General features: G+C 31.9%; 1 protein-coding gene across 2 annotated transcripts; it reads right to left on the bottom strand.

Moving 5' to 3' along the window:
* Nucleotides 1-16,067: 16,067 nt before the first annotated feature.
* On the bottom strand, nucleotides 16,068-23,285 carry LOC120256497 (RNA polymerase II C-terminal domain phosphatase-like 4). 2 transcript variants are annotated; one of them, XM_039264190.1, is made up of 10 exons: nucleotides 23,140-23,285; nucleotides 22,265-22,442; nucleotides 20,781-20,866; nucleotides 20,309-20,436; nucleotides 19,035-19,098; nucleotides 18,918-18,968; nucleotides 18,192-18,481; nucleotides 17,140-17,328; nucleotides 16,992-17,030; nucleotides 16,068-16,491 (listed from the first exon to the last, which is right to left on the bottom strand). In XM_039264190.1, the coding sequence occupies exons 2-10, from the start codon at nucleotides 22,414-22,416 to the stop codon at nucleotides 16,198-16,200; spliced, it is 1,293 nt and encodes a 430-aa protein (XP_039120124.1). In that variant the 5' UTR covers nucleotides 22,417-22,442; nucleotides 23,140-23,285; the 3' UTR covers nucleotides 16,068-16,197. The 2 variants fall into 2 exon arrangements, with proteins under 2 accessions (XP_039120124.1, XP_039120117.1); XM_039264183.1 differs by having other exon boundaries at nucleotides 18,918-19,098.
* Nucleotides 23,286-25,575: the final 2,290 nt, after the last annotated feature.

Below are 25,575 nucleotides of genomic sequence, written 5' to 3'. Positions count from 1 at the left end.
ACCGAAGTATGCTGATGACATGATTTTTTTTTCTATTATTATTATTTTTTAGTCATAGTGGATAATGGCAAGGATCTGCTTAGAATGCTTTGATGACTTTTTTTTTGACCAATTCGTTTCCAAGGAGTACAAGCTAAAAACGAGTCTACACAAGATACTGAAAGGCCCGTAAGGGGTAAATTTCTCTCAGTAGATTTATTTATTTATTTATTTGCTTGCATGTATATAAAGATTTGAACTCAAACTTAGTTAAGTAATTAAGATTTATTTATTTACTTGGATCAACCTTTGTTAGTTGGTATGCCTTGATTATGAGTGTTTGGATGAAGGTAATTATTGCTAAGGACACATCATCCTGTTTGGAGGGGAGTAATGAGAATTGTTTGCTTGGCTAGGAGGAATCCCATATGAACGGAGGACTTGGAAACTTCAACTATTACTGTTGTTGTCACTGCTCTTCAGTGGTCTGATTCAAGGAACTGAAATGCTGAATGATTATAATTCATTTTGTTTTTTTGCGCTAGGATCATTCAAATCTGTAGTTCATGCACGTGCATTCGAATCTTTGTATTATTCTTGTTATGTACTTCATTTAGTTCTTATGAGGCACACATTTGTGATTTATAGCTCATTTTCTTGATGATTTTGAACAGTCTTCATTTTTATTGATTTGCTTGTATTGTTTTGTATGTGTTTTAATGAATTGGAATGGTAAGTTATTATAATTATGTTAGCCAGACTTGGATCAGTTGTAATTTACTCTTATAATTATTATATTTCATTTTGTCCCTGTTAGGCACATTCAAGACATAGTCCATGCTTCTGTAGTTTGCAGAGTCTTATTTTTAGTGAATATTTCTATTGTTTTTTTTTAAATATTTGTTTAAGGATGGGAAACCAAAGTTACCATAATTACAGTAAGTTACTTCTTCTTGTTTGGCAGATTCATATCCATAGCTTATGTTTCTGCATTTTGTGCAGTTTTTGTTTTTTTTCTGAAACCATGTGTTTTAAGGGATTCGAAATACAAGTTACCATATTAAGTACTATCATACTTGTAATTTACTTCGTTCTTGTTAGACCCTCTCATACAAATTCACTAGCTTATTCTTGTTCTTTTTTTTTTTTATGTTCAATTTTGTTGATGTTTGTATCAACTTTACCGTTCTTATTTACAGCTTTGATGCACAAAGAAGATTGAAGTCTCTGTTTCCAATGGAGAATATCTCAGTTATGGGTCTATGTCAGTTGTTGCCATAATTTAACAAAATCAGAGTGAACTTATTGTCAATGGAATTCTTTGCATAAGAACCTTCTAATTGAGCATGTTTGGTTTTTAACTGTAATACTAGATTTTGGATGTGACAGAAGAGGTTGAAGCAGAGATCTCATTTCCACCTCACATTGTAGTTACAGTTGACTCAAAAGGGTTCTCTTTTCAGTTTTTGAGGCAAGTTAAAGGTAAACAACCTCACTTTGTAGTTTACTCTAATTGCAAAGTAAATCTTGCTGATTAGTTGTTCTCTATAGAAATATGCATTACCTTAAAGATTATATGTTGCATGTCTAATTCCTTATGTTTTTTTATTAAGTTGCACTAAGTTTGCATTTGATAAGAAGGAATACTTACTTATTAGAGTGTTGTCTCCAATTTGTTTTGCTCACTTTAAAGTAGGTTTAATACTCTAATTGGTCTCTCTACTTTTCTCTCTCTTCTCTTCTGATCTCTCTACTCACAATTGCTTCCAACTAATCTCTCTACTATTGAAAATTGGCCCACTTAGTCCCTTCTACTCTTGAAAATAGGCCAACTAGTCTCTAAATTTTCAAGAGTTAAGGGACTAGTTGGTGGCATTTCTGAGTAGAGGGATCAAAAGGGAAGAGAGAGAAAAATTGAGAGATCAATTCGGGTATTATACCTTTAAAGTACTGCTGATACTTTTGGAAAAATATATACTCTTTTCTTTTTTTCTCATGTTTTTGCTATAAAGCCAGAATTCCATTGGAATCATGTTCCTTCACATTATAATTCAACATTATTAGAAGTATATGTTACACAGTTTTGGCTTGTAACGGATTCACTATTGATCATGCAAGTTTTCCATATGATTATTGTACATGTGATAACATATTTCATTTGGTTTTGCAACTTTTGTCAAATTTATTGAATTCCAAATATGTTCTCAAGTGAAAAAGAATATATAAAGATAATATCCATTTTTTTTCTCTTGTATTTGTTGAAATTGATTGAAGATCAAGTACAATTGCAGAGAAGAAGCAGTGAAGTTGCAGCTCAGTGTGTCCTGGTGTCATTTGATAAGAAGTAGAGGGTATGTCAGTATTTTCCCATGTTTGAAAGTCTGTTAAAGCAGTTGCATAAGTTTGATCAGTGATATTCCTGATCAAGTGTTTGAGTTTTTCAAGTTTATTTCTATAAGAAACTTGATCAGATAGATCTGAACTATCTATATAGTGATTATCAGTATTTCCCTAATTTATGAAGTTTGTTTTCTGTGCCTTGTTAAGCATCATGCACATGCTTGATCTCTCACATGAATTTTTCATGTGTATTGAAGTACAGAAATTACATTTGTAAGTTGGATATGGGGCACATTTTGAATTTGTGAGATCATATGGACTGTTATAGTATTGCTATAAGTAGCCAATATTATCTAACCTCCATGTAGTTTTATTTTTTTTTTATTGGGTTATTTTTCAAGAGATTGTGTTAATTTAACAGTATATTAATCCGAATAAGCTTTTTTCTTTCTTGCAATATATTCAAGATACCCTAATAGGTTTGGCCAACAATTTTACAGCTAGCATTCCATCCTTTACTGCCAACAAATAAAAGTTTGTTACATGTTAAAATATTCAAATACTTTCATAAATTTCCAATTTTTGAGAAGAAGGCATAACTAGAATACTTGCATTAGGCTTCCTTTATTTTCAAAGAACATGCAAGATTATTTTCCAAGTTTGGTTGTCACATTCATGGCAGAGATGTATTGGGCTATGAATCGGCACATTACTAGCTTCAGTTAGCTTCCTAAAAGAAAATGGGTAATATTTTTAAGTGGTATCATACTATACTATGGTCATTTTTCATTTTGAGCATTAAATTTTATTTTTTATCATTTTGGTCATTTAGTTTTAATTTGTGTTCACCGAGAGGATATTAGAAAGATCCTGGGATAATTTAATAACATATACAACGGATTAGCCAAGTCAACACCAATTTGATGTGTCATATGCAAATATATTACATCATCAAAGAAAGCCACATGGACACTCTTATTGATCACTTAGTCGGCATGTGTTGTGTCAACAAGAGTAGTGACGTAGTTCTTTTCGGTCATATATTATGTCTGCGCATATTAATGACGCGGAAAATTAGTGTTTTTGAAAAAGTGCATAAACCAATAAACTAGTATTGATATAGTAAACCTAACTTATGTCTTGAAATTCTTTCCGGAATCCCCTTGGTATTCTCTCGGTAAACAAAAATTAAAGTTGAGTAATAAAAATGATACAAATGGAAGTTTGATGTTCCAAATGAAAAATTACTATAGTATAGTGCTCACCAAAATATTTACTCGGAAAAAAAATACACTATGGTTTTTAATTAGTAATATCTCCAATATTCAAGTCCTCGTAGAACTCAGTAAAGTAATTTTGCATACTCCAAATTCTTAGGGTTATATCCTTTGTGTAGTATCTCCTACAATGAAGTTCTTAGATAACATGAAGAAAAAAACCCTGATATTATTCTATAACAAACTATTATAAATATGATGAAGTCTAGAACAGAATTGTTTCATATATGAAAACAGGGTACATGAATGATTGAATGATAAGTGTAGATTGGATCTCTAGAAGGTCAAGTAGGTTATAAATCAAAGACAACATCATGAAATTCAGGCCCAAGTGTTACTGGAGAAATTTCATTCATCCAAAGAACAGATCATCTGAATGAAAAAAGAAAGCTTGGCCAGCTGCAATATCTAAAGTCAACTCATTGTCATTGTCATGCATAAAATTTCATAGCCAGCATGGTGAAAATTGAGAAACATAAAATGGTATTTCCAACGGTCAAGATTAGGTGCTATAAGGGGCGGATCCACATTTTTTTTTTGGGGTCCTATGATCCCACAATTTTTTTTTTAAAATACGTTAATAATATTATAATTATCATGTGTACACACATAATGACAAAATGCAGTTGCGGTTGTGGATAGAAGAGAGGGGGGGGCCCGGTTAGTAGGGCCCGCCGGGCCCGACCCAGCAGTTCCGGGTAGGCCAAAGACCGCCCCGGAACAGGCCCGACCAACAGTGCCGGACCGGCGGGCCGGGTTGACCTGGCAAACCCGGCAGTTCCGAGCCACTCAGAACCTGACCCGAACCCGGCCCGGGCCACTCCCCCAAACCGGCGGGCCGGGCCGAAACCCGCCGGTTTCGGGTCGGCCCGCCAGGTTTTGTTTTAATTTTTTATTTTAAAAAATTAAATTATGAAACATAATTTAAAAATAATTTAAAATAAATAAAACTCAAATAGATGGTCAGGATGACCATCACTCATTTTATAGGCAATTATTAGATTGTTTTTCATAAAATAGTCGATGTGGGACTAAATGTCAATAACTTAAGATTTATATATTAATTATATATTTTTGTAAAGAAACCATTTTTATAAATTATTTATAGGTGGGTTGGCTAAAGTAGTCGTTTTAAAATTCAAAACAATGCTCGTGTCTCAAGTTCAATCCTTGCCAACCAATTTTTTTTTTCCCATTTTTTATAAAATTCAATAAATATTTAAGATAATTTTTAAAAAATTACATTATTAAAAAATTTTAAAGTTGCTAATTTATTTTGTTAAATGTTCATTATTAAATGTTGTTGGCAATATTTTTAAAACCAATATTATCTGATATGGAACTAAATTTTAATTTTTTCTAGGATCATTTTATAGTACATCACATCAAATGAAATTATGTCGTTTTATATAATTATATTTTTCATAAATAATTTGATATAAATTATATTTTTTTAAATAATTTCAATAATGGAGATGATTAATAAATTTTAATATTGAATGATGAATATTTTCTCTATGTTAATAACAATTAAAGTAAATAAAATAATATTAAATATAAAATAATTGGATCAAGAGGAGCATACACATAGATTATAAGAAAATTTGAAAAATAAAAATTGTTAGAGATTTATAGTTTTATTATTTTTCAAAAAAGACTAAAGGGTCTAGTGGTTAACTTGCTGCAAAAATTAAATGAGGTTTATTTATATTTTTTTTCTCTTTTTATTTAGATCAAAATTGTCATCTATTTATTTATCCATTACAAATGAGATTGACTTTTGTTCTTAAATTTAGTTTTGAATTCTAAAATTTGTTATCGTTGTACTCATTATGTTGTTATTAAATAAAAAATTATTAGACGGAAGGTTTTTCAACATGAACACCAAAATATATTTTATAATTAATCAAAATAAATATAGTGTGAGTCTCATCAGGTACTAGTATTTAAAACATTGAAATTGATATTTATATGAGCTTAAATAAATGGAAAGTGTGCAAATAACATTCTCTCTCTCTCTCTCTCTCTCTCTCTCTCTCTCTCTCTCTCTCTCTCTCTCTCTCTCTCTCTCTCTATATATATATATATATATATATATATACTTTTCCCTCTAAAAGCACCAAATTAAGTTATAGCTCAAGTGGTTGATGTTTTGTATCTCCAATAAAAGGTCATGGGTTCAGATCCCATGAATAACACAATAACCAATAATTTTTTAATAAAAATAAAAAGTTTGAAATTTTTAAAAATGAATCAACCCTCCGAGTTGACCGGGTCAACCCAGCGGGTTGACTGACCCGGTGGGTTTGGACGGGCCGGGCCAAAAGTCAGCCTGCGCCCCCTCTAGTTGTGGAGAGGTTCATCTTTTTTTTGTCGAGTATGTATAAACTTTAGCGGAGCTCACATGGGCACTAGAACCATCCGCACAAAATCATACGTAGGCACTGGAACCATCAGCACACCATTCGTCCACAATTATTTCTCACAATCTCAAAGATGTGCCCTCACCCATAATTCAAATTCTTATCACTTGTGAGGAATTTTAATGGAAGCATATGATGAGGTCGAGACAATTGAAGATGAAGAGTTGAATTTGGTTCTTGAGTTTGATCAAGCATGTCACAGTTGATCAATTGTTGGTTATTTACTTTGAATAAATTGTTTTGAGTTGTTTGTCCTTGTCTCTAGGAAGTTCTAGTCTTTAGGAAAAGATAGAGTTTTTTTTTTTTTTTAGAATTGTCTTCTTCATGTTGTTAGTGGGTTGTTATTCTTGTTTTTGTAAGGTTATTTATAGCTCTCTTTTCTGATGAATAAAATCAATCCCTTTCAGATACAAAGTTTCTGTATTTCACATTTGGTATCAGAGATAGGAAAAGGCCAAATTGGGTGAGTGATATTGAGAAAGTGTGAGTTAAACACGAGGGAAAATGTCCACCACCACTGAGAATCTTGTGCAGCCATCAATTCCAAAGTTTGATGGTTATTATGATCATTGGTCGATGATAATGGAAAATTTCCTGAGAAGCAAGGAGATGTGGAGTCTGGTGAATGAAGGAATTCCTCCAGCTGCAATTGGGGCATCAGCAGTAAGTGAAGCACAGAGGAAAACGGTGGAAGAAGCCAAACTCAAGGACCTGAAAGTCAAGAACTTTCTATTCCAGACGATTGATAGAGAGATTCTGGAAACAATTCTTGACAAGAGAACATCAAAGGCAATTTGGGATTCAATGAAACAAAAGTATCAAGGGTCCACAAAGGTAAGAAGGGCACAACTCCAAGCCTTGAGAAGGGAGTTTGAGTTGCTCACCATGAAAGAAGGAGAGAAGATAGACAGCTTCTTGGGGCGTACCTTGACTTTGGTGAACAAGATGAAGTCAAATGGTGAGACAATGGAGCAAAGTATGGTCGTTAGCAAGGTACTTAGATCATTAACTCTAGACTTTGACTACGTCGTTTGCTCGATTGAGAAGTTAAATGATTTAAGTACCATGAGCATTGATGAAGTACATAGGAGTCTCCTTGTTCATGAACAAAGGATGCGAGGCTACCAAGAAGAGGAACAAGTGCTAAAAGTGACTCAATACATTAGATCAGGCAGAGGAAGGGGTCTAAACATGTTGAGAGGTGAACGCAGCAGAGGAAGAGGACGACAACCCTTGCACAAAGCAACCATTGAATGTTTTAAGTGTCACAACTTAGGACACTTTCAATATGAGTGTCCTAATTGGGACAAGAAGGCTAACTATGCTGAAGTAAAAGAAGAGGAAGTGCTTTTGTTGATGTCCTATGTAGAGCTCCATCAAGGTAAGAGAGAAGAAATTTGGTTCCTTGATTCGGAATGCAATAATCATATGATAGGGAACAAAGAATGGTTCTCACATTTACAAGAAGATTTCAATTAGATGGTGAAGATTGGAAATGATACAAGGATGGAAGTAGTAGCAAAAGGAAGTATAATGATGCAAATAAATGGCATAATCCAGGTAATATCTGATGTCTACTATATTCCTGAGCTTAAAAGTAACCTATTAAGCATAGGACAACTTCAAGAAAAGGGGTTAGCCATTTTGATTCAAGATGGAACCTGTAAGGTGTTTCATTCTAGGAGGGGATTAATAATGCAAACAAATATGAGTGGAAATAGTATGTTTTATCTGCTAGCATCCATGGCGCAAAAGCATTCTATGTGTTTACAGACTGAAGAGGTATCAAAGAAAGAAGCTCATATATGGCACTGTCGATTTGGGCATTTGAATCACAAGGGGTTAAAAACCTTGTCTTACAACAAGATGGTGGTGGACCTACCCTCTCTAAAACTTACCAAGGAGATCTGCACTATGTGCTTGACTGGAAAACAACACAGAGAATCCATACCAAAGAAGAGTTTATGGAGAGCATCAAAACGACTGCAACTGGTACTTTCAGATATATGTGGTCCCATCAAACCAGCATCACACAGTAATAAGAGGTATATTCTAAGTTTTATTGATGATCTTACTCATAAAACTTGGATTTATTTCTTACATGAAAAGTCAGAAGCTTTTGTTAATGTTAAAAACTATAAAGCTAGTGTTGAGAAAGAGACAGGTGAATTTATTATCTGTTTGAGGATAGATAGGGTTGGTGAGTTCACTTCAAATGAGTTTGAAGAATTCTGTAAATCACAAGGCATTAGTAGGCAATTAACAGCATCCTATACGCCTCAGCAAAACGGAGTCGCCGAGAGAAAAAACAGGACAATTATGAATGTTGTTTGATCCATGCTACATGACAAGCAAGTTCCAAAAATCTTCTGGTCCGAAGCTGCAAGATGGTGTGTACATATTCAGAATCGGAGCCCAACTGTAGCAGTTGTAAACAAAACCCCAGAGGAGGCATGGAGTGGAGAAAAACCATCAGTGGAGTATTTCTAAATTTTTGGTTGTGTAGCTCATGTACACATACCAGATCAAAGGAGGAATAAACTAGATGACAAAAGCAAAAAAATTCTTTTCCTTGGGGTTAGCGATGAGTCTAAGGCGTGGAGGTTGTATGATCTAGTTTTGAAGAAAGTAATTACTAGCAGAGATGTTGTTCTTGAGGAAGGAAAGAGTTGGGACTGGGGCAGATCTGATGAAGAAATAAGGCATGAAATACTTGAATGGGGAAAGGATGATAATGAAGCTGATCACCAGCATGAAGAAGGAACTAATTCAAGCAGTAGTTTAGATATTGCAAGCAATCCAAACTACTGCTCAAGCAGTTCATACAGCAGCTCCAACTCAACTCCAAATGATCCAGACTCTGATGATAACGGATTAGGAAGAGGTGTGCGAGAAAGAAGAGCACCAGCATGGATGCAAGATTATGAAACAGGTGAAGTTTTTTCTGAAAAAGAAAATTTGAATGTGATGATGATGATGATGATTGAAGATGACCCAACTTCGTTTGAAAAGGCAGTAAAAAGCAAAAAATGGAGAGAAGCAATGTCATCAGAAATTGAAGCCATTGAGAGGAATCAAACCTGGAAGCTCGCCGACTTGCCTAAAGGAATCAAACCCATTGGAGTCAAGTGGGTATTCAAAACGAAACTTCATGAAAATGGAGATGTAGAAAAGTTTAAAGCGAGATTGGTAGCAAAGGGATATGCTCAACGCCATGGAATAGACTACACTGAAGTGTTTGCTCTTATAGCAAGACTTGACACCATTCGTGCAATTATTTCTGTAGCTGCAGAGTTTAATTGGGCAGTTTTTCAACTTGATGTAAAGAGTGCCTTTCTTCATGGAGAGATCAAAGAAAAAGTGTTTATGCAGCAACCTGAGGGATTTATAAAGAAAGGAGAAGAAGATAAAATTTACTAGCTGAAAAAGGCCCTCTATGGCCTTAAACAGGCACCGCGAGCTTGGTACAGCATAATTGAAGCCTATTTTATACAAGGAGGTTTCGAAAGATGCCCCAGTAAACATACATTGTTCACAAAGTCAAAAGGAGGTAATTTGTTAATTGTCAGCCTTTATGTTGATGACTTAATTTTTACTGGAAATGATAGAAGCATGTGTGAAGAGTTTAAAAAATCAATGATGTTGGAGTTTGATATGACTGACTTGGGAAGGATGAAGCATTTTCTTGGAGTGGAGTTGAAGCAGTGCCCATATGGTATTTTTATTTGTCTAAGGAGATATGCTAAAGAAGTATTAACAAGATTTGGTATGGAGGATTGTAATGCTGTGAAAAATCCAATAGTGCCGGGTACAAAGTTGTGTAAAGATGAAAATGGTGTTAGAGTTGATGAAACTTTATTTAAACAATTGGTTGGAAGTCTCATGTATTTAACTGTAACTAGACCTGATCTAATGTACAGTATCAGTTTGTTAAGCAGGTTCATGGCTAGTCCCAAAATGTCGCACTGGCTTGCAGCAAAAAGAATCCTAAGGTACTTAAAAGGTACAATTAATATGGGAATTTTTTATAGAAAAGGAGGAAGCAATTTGAAGCTATTGGCCTTCACTTATAGTGATTATGCCGGAGATTTAGATGATCGAAGAAGTACTTTTGGATTTGTGTTTAAGATGGGGTTAGGAGCTATTTCTTGCGCATCAAAGAAACAACTAGTAGTCGCTCTTTCCACTACGGAGGCAGAATATATAGCAGCAGCTTTGTGTGCATGTCAATGTGTTTGGCTCAGAAGAGTGTTAGAACAAATTGGAGTTGCAGAGAAGTCAGGAACTGTCATCATGTGTGATAATAGCTCTACCATACAGCTGTCCAAAAATCCAGTCTTCCATGGAAAGAGTAAGCATATAGATGTGAAATTTCATTTTCTTAGAGATCTGGTGAATGATGGAGTTGTCAAGCTAAGCTACTGCACGTCTGAGAGTCAAATTGCAGATATCATGACAAAACCATTGAAAAAGGAGCAATTCGAGCGGCTTCGTAATATGCTTGGAGTGGTTGATGTTGCTGAAGTAAGCTAAGTTCAGACGAATTAGCTTAAGGGAGGGATTGTTGGTTATTTACTTTGAATGTTGGTTATTTACTTTGAATAAATTGTTTTGAGTTGTTTGTCCTTGTCTCGAGGAAGTTCTAGTCTTTAGGAAAAGATAGAGTGAATTGTCTTCTTCATGTTGTTCGTGGGTTGTTATTCTTGTTTTTGTAAGGCTATTTATAGCTCTCTTTTCTGATGAATAAAATCAATCCCTTTCAGATACAAAGTTCACAGAGGTCGAGACAATCGAAGATGAAGAGTTGAATTTGGTTCTTGAGCTTGATCAAGCATGTCATAGTCGAACGGAGTTGCATGGTGCCACACATAACAAAGACTGACGTGAGCAGTTGAGATTCTTGAAGCCTTCACTGCAGTGCCATGAAAGAGCTCGAGGTTCTTGAAGCAACCATCGAGGATGAGCCAAAAAGGGTGTGATTTTCTACAAACATTAGTCCCGCCATCGCTTCTCTTCTATTTGGTTTTCTTCGCCTAAAAGGATTTTATTTTATTTTTCATTTTTTTATTATAAATAGATTGCAAACATCCGGAAAGTCAAAAACATGCTCTCATCTTACATGGATTTTGAGGTATGATCTTAGGTCTTCCCTGAAATAAAAATCCAACACAGAGATTTGACAAAGTGGTTCTTGATTCCCCCTAAAGGTAAAAAAATCTTAAAACTTTCTTCCTCTTTCCTCTTTGGGGTTCATCTTGTGTTGGTTTTGGGATAAAATTTTGGGTCTTCTCTAAAAAAAAAAATCATTTACAAAGTTATTCGGTGCCCATAAACGAAAAAGTTGTCAGTTCTTTATCCAAGAGTCAAAAGCAATTCTTTAGAAAAAAATAAGAACAAAAACACCACCACTTGCTGCTACTTCCTTTTTCTTTCTTTTACACTCCGCCTTCTTTTTTTTTCTGCATGTTTCTCCAATGTCTGGAGAAAAAGTGGAAAAAAAGAAGATGATGTGTGTTTGAAAGAGAAAATTGTTTATTCTAACTATTACAAACTAACTAAGCTAAAAAATATGTTCTATCTTTTTAAATCCAGTCAAATCATATCTTGAAATATCTTGAAAGATAAGACAAAAATTTAAAATTTATCAGCAAAGCCTAGATTCAACTTGATTTGTATTTTTTTAAAAAAATAAAAAAACTACTTTTTTTCAAGAAAAAAATTAAAAGTTGATAATAATTTCACCTACTCAAAATTAAGATATTATATCTAGTGAAATTTAAAAAAAAAAAAAATTAGTTGAGAAAAATATGATATGAACTGACAAAAATAAATATGAAAATTTGGTGGTTTCTAGAAATATTCCTATAAGAATCTATAAACAAAAAAAATAAAGGAATAAAAAAAAAATTTAGACAACGTACATAAGGAATATTTTAAGTATGATATTATAGTTTATAGATAAATGAGAATTCATCATAGGTTTTTTAATTATTCAAGAACATGATGAACAATTACTGAAATAAAAAAAAAAGGAAAAGCAGATTGACTATACAGAGGACAATTCATATGTTCAAAAATTCATGAATCTCTCAAGAATCTTTCAAAGATTCAATAAACCGGGGACAATGATCGTCCCATTCACTTGTGGTCATATCCCTACTGAATGTGTCCAAGAACTTAAAGAGATGGAGTTTGGAAGGGCTCACCTTCATTAAATTATATATTCTCTCGCCACTCTCAGATCGAGGTTTAGATCGTTGATCGCCAGTACTGACTAATGGAGCTCTCGTGATCGGCGATCAAGGTGGATGGCGGAGGGAAAAGGAGTAGGAGCAAGAGTTTTAGGGAAACCGGGGAGCTTTTGGTGAAGGATCCTGGATGATGTTGGGCTGAGGACAACGATCGCTTTATTGGCTAGGTATTTTGAGTGCTCTGATTCTTAAAAGCAAACTTTAAAAAAAGCCAACAAAAACATCATTACTTGTTGCTGCTTGCTTTCTCTTTCTTTTACACTCCACTCTTTCTTTTACACTCCGCCTTCCTCTTTTGTTTCTATGTTTCTCTAGACATTGATACAACATATGGAGTTTAGAGAAACAATGGCAGCAAAAGAAGAAGATAGGTGACAGAGGGAGAGAAATTTGTTTATTCTAAATATTATCTAAGTATATATAAAAGACCAAAATATATGTTCTACCTTTTTAAATTCAGCAAAATCATATCCTAAAAAATCTTGAAACATAAGATAAAAATTTAAATTTATTAACAAAACCTAGATTCAATCAATTTTATCTGAATTTTTAAAAATAAAAACTACTTTAAGATATAAAAATAAAATTTATTAACAATAAAAGGCTAAAAAATATGTTTAACCTTTTTAAATCTAGCAAAAATCATATCATGAAATATCTTGAATATAAGATAAAAAATTTAAAATTTATTAAAAAAACCTAGATTCATTTGAATTTTTAAACATAAAAACTACTTTTTCAAAAAAAATCAATTTCATAAATTAATTTATAATTTCATGTAATGATGTTTTTTTAAAACAACAAATATCATCATTTGAGCAGGAAATAACCAACCAACAAACTGCATCCAGTCATATTCCCGTATGAATAAAAAATTGGTGAATAAAATCTAGTGAATAGATAGCAAGACATGAACGTTAATAAATTAAGGGCCCGTTTGATAGACATGATAAGGGGCATAGGATATGATAGATTATCATATCCTATTATTTTTATTTGTTTGGTGTACCAATAGGATATGATAATATTATCCTATTGACCCAATTTATCCTACCGGTGACATGATATTAAATCCTGTGGGGGGAGTCAGGATATAGACAGGTAGGATATGATAAAATTTTAAATTTACTTTTTACCCTATTTTTGATTTATTAAACTCATCTTGGGTTTGATTATATGTCTTCTTTCCATCTTTTGATGCTTGGGACAAAAAGCTTATTAATTTCACTAAGTAGGGTTTTTCGCATTCGAAGTGGTTGAAGAGTTTCTCCGTCGATCTTGTGCTTGAACAGAGGACTTTGTTTTTCATTAATGGGTTTATTACTAGCTTTTTACCATATTAATGATTTTGTGTATGATTTTCTCCAAAAAAAAATAGGTATAAAGTATAATTTTTGCAAGTTTGTGATATTATGATCTATATATTTGTGGGCATTAGGTATTTTTAATAATTTAATAGAAACTCATAAAGATACCTATAAGTAAATCATTAAGGAAAAAAATAAAAAAAATATATTTTTTGAAAAATAATATATAATTATATTATAAAGGGTAATTTTGTCTATTTACATATCATTCATATCATGTCATTATCTGGTTCATTCAAACGTAAAATAAGATAAGAAATGATATCCAATGACTTATCCGGTGCGCATCAAACATAAAATAGGATATGAGCTTATCATGCCCATATCCTTTCCTACTTCTATCCAGTCCTCATATTATATCCATCCATATCCTATCTTGTCCACCAAACGGGCCCTAAAAATCTATTGAAACAAAAGCCCGGCAATAATTTTTAAGAAATTTCACTTACAAATTTTGTATTATCAAGTATCACAACTACACTTACAACTCCAAGCACCACATCAAGTCCTTATTGATGCCTTTGAGTGCAATCAGTTTGTGAAATTACTTTTTTTTTTTGTTAAGATGAGCTGTTAGGGGGGCATGCACAAACCTCGGCGGAGCAAAATGGGGGCAGAGCGCACGCGCACATGAGAGCTGGGATCACCCGCACACAACCACTACTCACACTCTCACAGATATGCCATCACTCATGTAGTGACTTTTTTTTTATATATAAGTCAAAAAAGAATCTTAAAACTTTCTTCCTCTTTCCTCTTTCTTTTTGGATTCACTTTGCATTGGTTTTGAAATAAGATTTTGGATCTTCTCCAAAACAAAAATCATATACATAGATATCCGATGCCCATAGATGATTCTTTCCTCTTTCTTTTACACTCTACCTTTATTTTTTTCTCCGGACATTGATACAATATCTGGAGAAAAACTGAAAAGAAGAAGAATATCTGTGTGAGAGGGACAGAAATTGTTTAACAAGGCCGAAAAAATATATTCTATCTTTTTTAAATCCAACCAAATTAAAGTATATTTAAAATTTATTAAAAAAGCCTAGATTCAATTACCTTGATTTGGATTTTTAAAAATATCATTCTAAATTTTAAAAAAAAGTTTGTTAAGATAACATAAGATAAATTAAACATTAAAGTAAAAAAAAATTGAAATCATAATTAACTATAATAATTAATTATTATGAGGCTTTCAAAATTATTATTAAAAATTAAGGGCATGTTTGGTGGACATAGGATATGGACAGATATGATATGAGGACTTAGGAGTAGAAAGGATATGTCATGATAAGCTCATATTCTATGCGCACCAAATAAGCTATTAGATAGCATTTATTATCCTATTTTATATTTGAAGTGGACGAATGATATATAAATAAACAAAATTATCCTTTATAATATAATTATATATTATTTTTCAAAATAGACTTTTGTTTTAATTTTTTTCTTTAATGATTTACTTATCAGTATCTTTATGAGTTTCTATTAAATTATTTAAAAAACCTATAAATAATGCCTACAAATATATAGATCATAATTCACCAACTTGCAAAAATTATACTTCATACTTATTTTCTTGGAGAAAATCATACACAAAGGAAAATAACCAAAAATCTATAAATATAGCAAATTAAATACATCGCATCGAAATTAATTAAAAAAAAAATCATCCAATTAGAAAAACTAAGACAAAATAACAAATGATATTTAGATAAAAAATAATTTGTTCAAGCACAAAATCGACAGAGAAACTCTTCAACCACTTCGGATCCTAAAAACCCTACTTAGTGAAATTAGCATCCTATTTAGTTGTTGATAAGCTTTTTGTCCCAAGCATCAAAAGATGGAAAGAAAGCATATAATCAAATCCTGAATGAATTTAATAAATCATAAATATGGTAAAAAAGTAAATTTAAAATTTTATCATATTTTACTTGTTTATATCCTGACTTCCCCCACAGGATTTAATATCATGTCCCGGTAGAATAAATTGAGTAAATAGGATAATATTATCATGTTTTATTGGCGCACCAAACAAAGAAAAATAATAGGATATAATAGTCTATCATATCCTATAGCCTTTATCATGTCTACCAAACGGGCCCTAAAGATTTTTAATTAATAATGCCCCTACTGTAGAAATACATAAAGCAACTATTTTCAAACCCTCATCCTTGACCCGCCCCTGAGAAAAAAAAAAATAATAATAATAATCATTTTCATAAATTATTTTGATAATTTCATGTATTGATTTATTTTATTTTTTTTGGACAAATGACAACAAAACAAGCTTCGCCCCACATGAATGCCAAAAGAAAAGGACAATGGCTAAACTTTCCCTAAAAATTTTACCAGGGTAGGCTAACATGAGACTAACATGGGCAATTAGTATAATGATCCTGTCTAATAAATGATGGACATATGTAAAGGAAAATCTCAATTTTTTGCTGAATATATATACAGAAAGACAAAACTTCTAGGAAGTATATGTGGCTAAAAAACAAACACCTACAGATTTGACATCAGAATTAATCATTCTAGGAAAAAAAAATATTCAAACAACATAATCATCCTCCTTTTGTCGACACCAAAAATAATTGGCTGCTTCAACCCAGCGAGGATTCACAAGGAACTTCTCATTTTGCACAGCCCATCGAGCTTTCGCAGTTCCAGTATCTGTTGAGACTACATGTGTTACAGATGAATCGACATCGGTTGTGCAGAGTGCCCCTAATTGCTCTGCTATCCTCCAAATATGTTGATCTGCAGCTCGTACTGTCGATGGAAATACACGGCTGAATGCTATCTTACAACCATGCAAAACATCCTGCCGTACTTTCTTGAGCATCTACAGAGTGAATCCCATGTGAAACATGACATGTCAGCTCTTTTCGAAGTGATCAATCGATAGATAGAACTAAAGATGGTAGTTTTTACAATGGATAGATAGAACTAAAGATGGTAGTTTTTACTGATGAGGTGAAAGTCAAAACTCATTATCATGTTATGGCAAAACAAGGTGGCAAAAACTTTCACCTCCAAGTTAAATGAAATTGCAAACAATATTCACATTCTTCAGTTATAGGTGAAGTTATGAAGTTAATGACACTCAGGATAGACTATCATCTCGAAAACACATCTAGTAGTCTGAAGTGATGCATAACATGTTTATTTGCATTTTCTAAAGTGAAAACCGGATATAATCTGATATTGGATCAAATCTAATATAAAGTATGAAAAATGTCCAAATTAGAGAAGAATGGAACTTTAGCAAATGTATCATCAATGATTGTGTTGTGGCATGATGGAGGAAAAGAATACAAATCACATGGTTGCAAAGGTTTTTACCTCTCTAACATCTCTGGATGAAAGGTCAGTATCTAGAGCCTGAGAAGCATTGAAAATGTATAAAGATATAATAGATATTAGGTGATAAAAATTGCACCTACTACAAGAATAAGATGTAAAAAAAAAGCAAAAATAAACCAAACTTAACTGGATCAAAGAATATGTGGTGAACATGCTTGAGATCATTTAGTACATTTGCAAGAGCACCCTCTGTATCGCTCTCGTCTTTCTTACACTGAGATAAGGATTTCATGTTGAATCCAAACTGATGACAACTTGAAGCAAAATAGTGATATCTTTCCATCACAATTAGGTTATCCTTGTGTTTTTGCCACACCTTCATGAGCAAACGATCTCAAACATGAGAAAAATAATAAATGAACTGACAAAAATAAGTATGAAAATTTGGTGGTTTCCAGAAATGTTCCTATCAGAATCTATAAACAAACAAATTAAAGGAATAAAAAAAAATTTTAGCCAACATACATAGGGAATTTTTAAGTATGATATTATTGTTTATAGGTAAATGAGAATTCATCACAGGTTTTTTAATTATTCAAGAACATGATGAACAAATAGTGAAATAAAAAAAAAGGAACATCAGAACTATATAGAGGACAATTCATATGTCCCAAAATTCATGAATCATTCAAGAATCTTTCAAAAATTCAATAAACTGGTGATTATGATTTCATTAACTTGTGCTCATATGCCTACTGAATGTGTCAAGAACTTAAGATGGAGCTTGAAAGGGCAACACAAGAAAAACCCAACTACACTGATCATGGAAAATTAGTTATGTAATAAGGGAACAACTTTTCATACAGAGTTTCATCTCTAAATTCTGTCGCCAATTTGTTGTATTTATCTAAAGCAAATAACAAGTGTATTAAGATCTAATGTCCAGCTCAATTTTGACCCCTCTAAATTTGAAGTGAGCTCTTTCTCAGGGGTTTTGGTCAACCAGTAACTCAAATCTGTAACTGTCATTTATCTATCCAAAGACAAAAAAGTAAAGCAACAAATATCATTTGAGCAGGAAATAGCCAACCAACAAACTGCATCCAGTCATATTCCTGTATGCATAAAAAATTGTGAATAAAATATAGATATAGATAGCAAGACACGAAAGTTAATAAATTAAAAATCTATTAAAACAGAAGCCCAGTTGGCAATAATCTTTTAAGAAATTTCACTTACAAGTTCTGTATCATCAAGAATCACAACGACACTTTCAGCTCCAAGCACCACATCAAGTCCTTTTTGATGCCTTTGTGTGCAATCAGATTGTGAAATTACCTTTGAATTGAAGTAGATGTTTGAAGGGTCGAGAAGCCTTGCCATTTCTAGTGCATAACAGCGTTCTGCCATGGTATACACATACATTTCAAACATTGGACTGGCTTCTTTCAGAAAAGTCCGAACAAAGGGCCTCAGCTTTGTTAACATGTGCATAGAGCCCAATTTGAACAAGCTTCTGTTTGGATCATCTGATATGAAAAGCTAGAAGCATAAGCACATGAAATGAATCATTCTAAAACTGATTTTACATGGTCTCTTTCAAACAAATGACAATTAAATAATACAAACAAAAATGTAAAAATAGCAAGGCTATAACAATTTTCCTTGACTTCTTATTTTTCCTGAAACTGATTTTATATTGAAATCTTGAACCTATCATTATTAAGCAATACCACAAACCTGAAAATTCAAGTACAGTCAAAATCGTTTCTACATCAGCAAGCAGTACAATCCATAGCATTCATTCATTTCAACAAAAAGGATAATACCCGATAAAGTATATTAATGTCCAAGACAATATCCAAATTACTGATTTTGGTCTCTAGACTATAACTAAAGAAAGAGAAAGCTGTTGGAGAATCAGTAGTCAGAAAATACAAAATCTGTTTTTGCGGTGGTGCGTACCTTGCAAGAGATCCGCCTGTTTTAAAAGATGATCTTCATCAGCGGTGACATCTGCAAGCCTGGTTGAGTTAAGTAGAGTATGATCCAAATCTAATACCAAAATCAGTTTTTTCTCACGTAATAAATTCCTTAAGTCAGCTCCACGTAATCTGTTCATTTCATGACTACCTAGCTTTAAATCCTGCAAACAAATAATGGGGGTACAAGATCATATGGCAAAAGTTTCCCCAACAAGGTGTGCATTGGCATATTGTAATTAACCGCAAAAAGGATAAACACCACCAAGAAATACCAGGTAAAGTTTTAATAACATTAATGGATAAAGGATGGCAGTCAGATGCTAGAAACGCATTAATAGCAGCAGTAGAGGTAGATATGAGTTGTAATTCAGGTCTATTTTATTGTAGTCCAGATTTCTCAATTAGTGTAAGAGAGATAGATTTAATAGAAATAGGAATCCAAGCTAGAGGAAATAATGATTTAGTTAAGCATAGTAATTCAAATGCATAGTATTCCTTTCTCAGACAAAATAAACAACCAATAATAGACAATTTGCCCAAGAGGAACTGCTACATAGGAGAAGACTTTCTGACAAAATTTCCTTCAGGAGTAAAACTATTAAAAATATCTTTCCAAAATGCCAAGTTCATTAGATTTTCATTATTGTTGTTTGGGAAGCTGATTGGAAGCAATCAACTCTAGTTGAGTTTCTTTGAATCTGTTAAATAATCTAGTTTAAAAGTATGACCTATTATCAGAAAACAAGTTAATGTAAAAAATTCAGACAGGAAAATAAATAGGCAAATATTATTCTCCCAAAAGAATGCAAAATGTTCAATTCAAGCCATTTTGTTATGGGAAAATTGTTCAGAACCAAAAAAGTTGCTGCAGCTGATCTTCATAAATGTGAAAGTGGGGGAGTGATGAAATAATTCACAAGGACCATGGAGACATAAATAAAAACTTTTTCATATTAATGACAGAAAACTGATATGAAGAAGCTTTTCTACGCAGACTGATGAACATTGACAAGAATAGACCTTTCTCCAAGGAAGCATAATAGAAACTAGAGAAAGGAATAGAAAGGATCTAGGAAAGAATTTAAGAAAACAAAAGAATAATTCAAGCGCAACAAAGAAGCACAATTTGTTCAATCCATGTTGATTACCACCACAATACTTCTCTTAATAACCAGACACACAATTACAAGATTAAATTCCAAGCATCTGGTCAGTTGCAAAAATATTCCAGCATACCACATAGATCAGATGCATACCAGAGCATGGCGCAACCGGCATAAAAACACTATTTAGTGGTCAAGTTGGTAGTGATACTATAACAAGATACCCTGAATCAAGGTTTTCATGCTGCAGATCAATGTAAAGTTATACCTTGTGAATGTAACTTAATGCAACCCCTGAGCCATCATCCTCCTCTATCTGTCCACACATCAAGCACAACCCTTTGATAAACCCTGGATGAGGACATAGATTTGGTTTTGTAGATTCTGAGGACAAAACTGCAAGGTAAGGAATAAATTTGTCAATGAAAGTATTGGTCCGCAGATTTTTCAATTTTCATTCATCATACAGCAGAAAAATTAAAGATTAGCAGGTAAAAGACATATCATCACTTAATGAGCAGAAAATCCTCCATGTTTACCCAGACCTCAAACATAAATAATATCATAAATAACCAAACATGCTTCAAAATTTATGAGATTCAAAATATGCCAATGTATTCAGCAATGAAAATATCAACCAAACTTTATTAAAGATAAAATGCTGAAGCATATCTATAGCTTAGAAGCATACATAGAAGATTAAGTTGATAGAAATTTCTCTTATACAAAAGACGACATACCTGACTTTTCTTTATTAACATCAGCTGTTTTTGAACTCTCAATCACTTCTATAGTCTCTGACATCTCCACTTTGCGCCTTTTTATTCTAAATGCATAAAAGATACAATGGAATTAGCTTACATTGATTGCATAATGATCCATAATAAAGTAGAAATGGAAAACTTAATAGTCAGATAAATCCAAAGCAGAAGATGTTCAAACATAGCTCAATTTACAAACTCAAAAAATGTAGAACAGTATTAGATGCCCAACATGCCTAAAACCAAACAATATGTTATGAACTGTTCTTTCCTTGGTCTTGATAGCAAAAATACTGCTTATAATAACTATCATTGTTATCATTATTATTACTATTATTACTATTATTATTATAAAAAATAACAATAAAACACTTGGTACTAATTGGTTATATACAAGAGTAACATGAAGATCAAGGGAAGTATTAATACATTTATGCTATGGATCCTACCAATTCATTTAAGATTGTTTTCGAATGAATTGCACACACTACTAAAGGAGCAAGAATTCCCAAAAATTGCACAATAAAAGAGAGAGAAAAAAACCCAGCATCCTATTCTCAAAGATTAATAAGATTAATTCTAAGTTTCTAACAAGGTGAATAAAGGCTTGAAGTGCTTAGGAAGAAGCGAGATATATATGCTGAGCTCTTTCAACAATAAGGATGAATTTTCCATGCAAGTATGATGAAGACCAAGATCATCTACTCCCCAATATTCTTAATTGTTTAGTTCCTTGCATGTGATTTCTTGTGATAAGAATCAGAAAGGAGCTCAAACAGGAAAAACCAGGAAGAAACATTGAACTAAATGAAAATTTATGCCCAGGCTGGAAAAGGCTCTAATATGTTGATCATCTCAAATTCAATTCAGCTTTTAAAGAGAATAGATTGAAGAGACAAGACAGGAGTTTCTGTGAGGGGTTTATAAATGTGCCCATTAGTAAAAAACATTGGGCACATGACATCCATGGTAGTTGATTCATGCTGAGGTTGAATTCAAGTTATAAGTAACAGAAGTACCAAATCATATTAAAATGGAGATTTGGTCCATGATATTGTAAATACAGCAAAAATCTTTTGATCTGGGTTAGAGCATTTTGTCACATTACATTGACCTATGAGCTTGCCAGCTGTTTAATATGCAAACCACCATTAAAAAGGCAAGCATCTAACTAGGTTACTAGAGTAAAGTTTCTCAATCAAGTCATTTATTTGTTTGAATAGAGATTAAGTAATTGCAGACTGCCATTGCTGCAACACAAGAACTTATTACCTGAGAGCAAATGCATTTAGGAACTAAGGTTATCAGGATGAAATCAAAGGTATACCACCATAACATGAAGGGCATACAGAACATCATGAAACTGACATATGGATAAGAAAATAATTTAGGCATACAATTGCAAACTGCTGGAAGATTTATAAAGTACGTAACATGATAACATAGAATAGCGAGAAGGATACCTCTCCTCTTTCAAATCAATTTCCTCATCATCATTGGATTCACCATTAGGTGAACTATTGGATGAATCTGCATCTAACTCAGCATCAAGAAATGCTGCAAAATCATCACTGCTGCTTGATGATTGCAGGGGAGACTCAGCCGCCAAACTCATGGTTACAAGATTGCATGCATGCTACCCTGTTTTCAAATAAATTGGTCATATTTTTGAAACATGGATTTGAGAAGAAAAGAAACCTAAAAATATCCATCTACACTCAAAACAAAAGCACTGTTTGGTGGTAGTAAGGATGTACATGCACTAGTAATATATGTAAGTAATACCAAGTGCGTCAATACAAAATACAATAGAAACCTGAACAACAAAGCATCCTCAAAGTCCAAAGTGGCAATGAAATTTACAAATCCTACTAAAATGACATTCAAGGCATACTCAAAAGGAATTCAACCAGCTCTACAACATTATACTCAACCAGAAGCATTCCATTAAAAAGATTAGTTTACAATTTTCTCATTCAAATGTTATATAAAAAAAAAATTTTAAAAAAAAAAAAGAATATTAAACTAAACCCTGTTTAAAGCTGAATAAAGAATATAATTTTCCTAAATCGGAACAATTAGGTCAAAGTTCCGAGAAAAGATAAATCCAATGAGAAAACCCCAATTCCCACGGGACACCGATGAAGCTTCATCCTCCTCAAGCTAAGCAAAAGCAAGAATGAATTCAAAGACGATTTTTGGATAGAAATACATGAGTAACTGATAAAATCTCGAAATTAACTTCGAAGAGATACTGAAAACCATCTGAATCGGAGAAAGAGGAAAAAAATTGATGAATTTGAGAGGATTTTAGAGAAGACTCGGTAGAGAAGTGTACCTCGAAGGGACCTGAGGCGATGAGACAGCGATCGTCTTCCCCGGGGATGAGGTGTAGGCGGCGGCGGAAGCGGCTCCGGCGAGCGAGACGAGGCGGCGGCGGCGGCGACGCAGCGAGCCCGAAACAGTGCGAAAATTGAGGGTAGTGTTTTGTTGGGGGGTTAATGAACTTAAAAAAAAAAAGGACAGAAGTGAGTTATTTTGTTAATATGACCTCCTAAAAATCACATTTTACATGAACTTTTTTTCTTTATAATTATATATATATATATATATATATATACTTTTTAAGATTCACAATTTGAATGAGAATATTTATAAGCTGTTTTTAAATTTAAATTTTATTTTATTTTATTTAATTTAGTATTTTAGAATTTTATTTTTTAATAACATGAGTATTAATTTTTGAAATAAGTATTTGAATTAGTATGTTTTATTCAAAAAATTTTAAAATTTTCGTGTTGATTCAAGAAACTATTTGATTTTATAAATAGAAGGGGAATGAAGTACTGCTCGGGTCAATTTTGTTAAATATCTAAACTTACTTGCCAGTAGTTTTAAAAATTTTAAAATAGTATATAAATTTTTAAAAATTTTAGTATATATATATACAAAATGATTTTGTACTTTTCAAGTTCATGTAGAATATCAAGTGTTTGTAGTGTTTGTGTATAAACACTAATTCTATTTTAAATAATCACAAATAAAATATTTAAAAATACTTACTTTTTAAATGTATGTATGTATGTATGTATGTATATGTACATATGTATATTATAGTATATGATGTATTATATATTTTTAAACATTTTTATTTAATTTAGTATTATAAAGTTTTAAATTGTCAATGTAAATAAATTAAAAATATTTTTATATAATATTACTGTTTTTTTTTTGTTAACCACAATTTTGATAAGAAATGGAGGGCCATGCAAACAAACAAAAGACTTTAGATTTATACGTACATATCATTTTAAATTTTACTTCATGTGAATCTAGATTATATTGATTTTATTTTGAGTACATATGAATATATAGCTTTTTTATCATTTCAATTAAAACAAGATCATAAAAGAGGAGCTCCACATAATTTTTTTTTTTCATTGGATAATAAGATCACTTAACAACTTACTATTCCTATCTTTTAAATAAGTAATCCATAATTTTAAAATAATGTACTTATAAAATTATAATTTAAGTGGGTAGTGAATATTTTTGAATAAATGCCACTAAACTAGTGCACATGATATATCTTTGAATAAATACACATAAAATCTAAATACTGATTCATATTTCTCTCAAATATTTTAATCACTCGTCGTTTTAAACTCATGTTTTTTTTTTATCTTATTTGTTCTTATTTTTTTTAACCATTGAGCAATTTTAGATTTACCTTTATTTCTTTTCTTTCTTCTCCCTCTCCTTCATTATAAACTACTAAAAAAAATTAAGTAGTTATATAATAAATATAACATTAAAATAGGAAGAAAATGAGAAAAATCATGAAGAAGAAATGCTTAAAATAGAAGGAAAAACAAGAAGTAAAAGAAGAACTATGACCAGTTTTGGTATTATAGGACTTAAAAAAGGATTACAAAAATTTAATGGTAAAAATATGGAATTATTTACTACATCCAGATAGTAAATTGTGAAGTACATATAGTTCCTTTACCTATTTGTTTTTATTAAATTTTATCTTAAATTAATCAACTTATTTATTTATTTATTTGATGGAAGGAGGTAGAGTAGAAAATTTTTTAGATTTTTTCAAGGTATGCATATAATTATAATAGTATATATTTTTTTATATAAAATCAATAATTAGTTGTAAATCTAAGAATATAAAGACAAAGATTCTTAAGACTTAATTGTTAATTTTAAGTTGGGAGATGTTAAAAGAAGAGATGGTCATATTTAAAATTAAAAAAAAAAAAAACAATGAACTTTTGATAAATTCCAAAATTGAATTTATTCATAAGTTTTTCTTCTTTTATTTCTTTCAAATATATTTTATTTTTATTTTTCTTTTCTTAAAATTTCTGTAAAAACAAAATTATAAAATTATAACTTTTCCTTCATATGAACATATTTTTTTTTTTCCTTTTTCCATTTCATCAAACAAGTCCAATGAAATATTCGCTTAAAATGGAATAAGAAAAAATCATGCACTAAATATTTATTTAATAAACATGATATAAATGAAAATAAAAAATAATTAAAACAATAAACCAACCCTCAAAATAAAAATTAATTAGAACAGAAACATTCATAATCCTTCAAAAAAAAAAAACCAAAAATTAAAATTAAAATCAATTAACTCGAAAACAATTTCGAAATCACAAATTAAAAAAAAAAAATCAACCAATTAAATTGATAAACAGACAATATTAAAATGTGTATATATATATATCAAAGAACAAATTGAAGAAATGAAACC

The sequence above is a fragment of the Dioscorea cayenensis genome, chromosome 3, assembly GCF_009730915.1.
Source record: "Dioscorea cayenensis subsp. rotundata cultivar TDr96_F1 chromosome 3, TDr96_F1_v2_PseudoChromosome.rev07_lg8_w22 25.fasta, whole genome shotgun sequence".
NCBI classification, from domain to species: domain Eukaryota; kingdom Viridiplantae; phylum Streptophyta; class Magnoliopsida; order Dioscoreales; family Dioscoreaceae; genus Dioscorea; species Dioscorea cayenensis.
The sequence above is the reverse complement of the archived record's forward strand: the minus strand, read 5'-3'. Positions and strand labels throughout refer to the sequence as shown.

Bases quoted from the DNA above. Each gene is read 5' to 3' on its own strand.
- LOC120256497 (XM_039264183.1), bottom strand. From the start codon at position 22,416: ATGAGTTTGGCGGCTGAGTCTCCCCTGCAATCATCAAGCAGCAGTGAT. The intron at 17,031-17,139 runs GTTAAGTTTGGT...AATGCTTCTCAG, and splicing joins ACCACATATTCTTTGATCCA to GCTCTAGATACTGACCTTTC. The intron at 16,492-16,991 runs GTAAAAACCTTT...TTCACTCTGTAG, and splicing joins CATCCAGAGATGTTAGAGAG to ATGCTCAAGAAAGTACGGCA.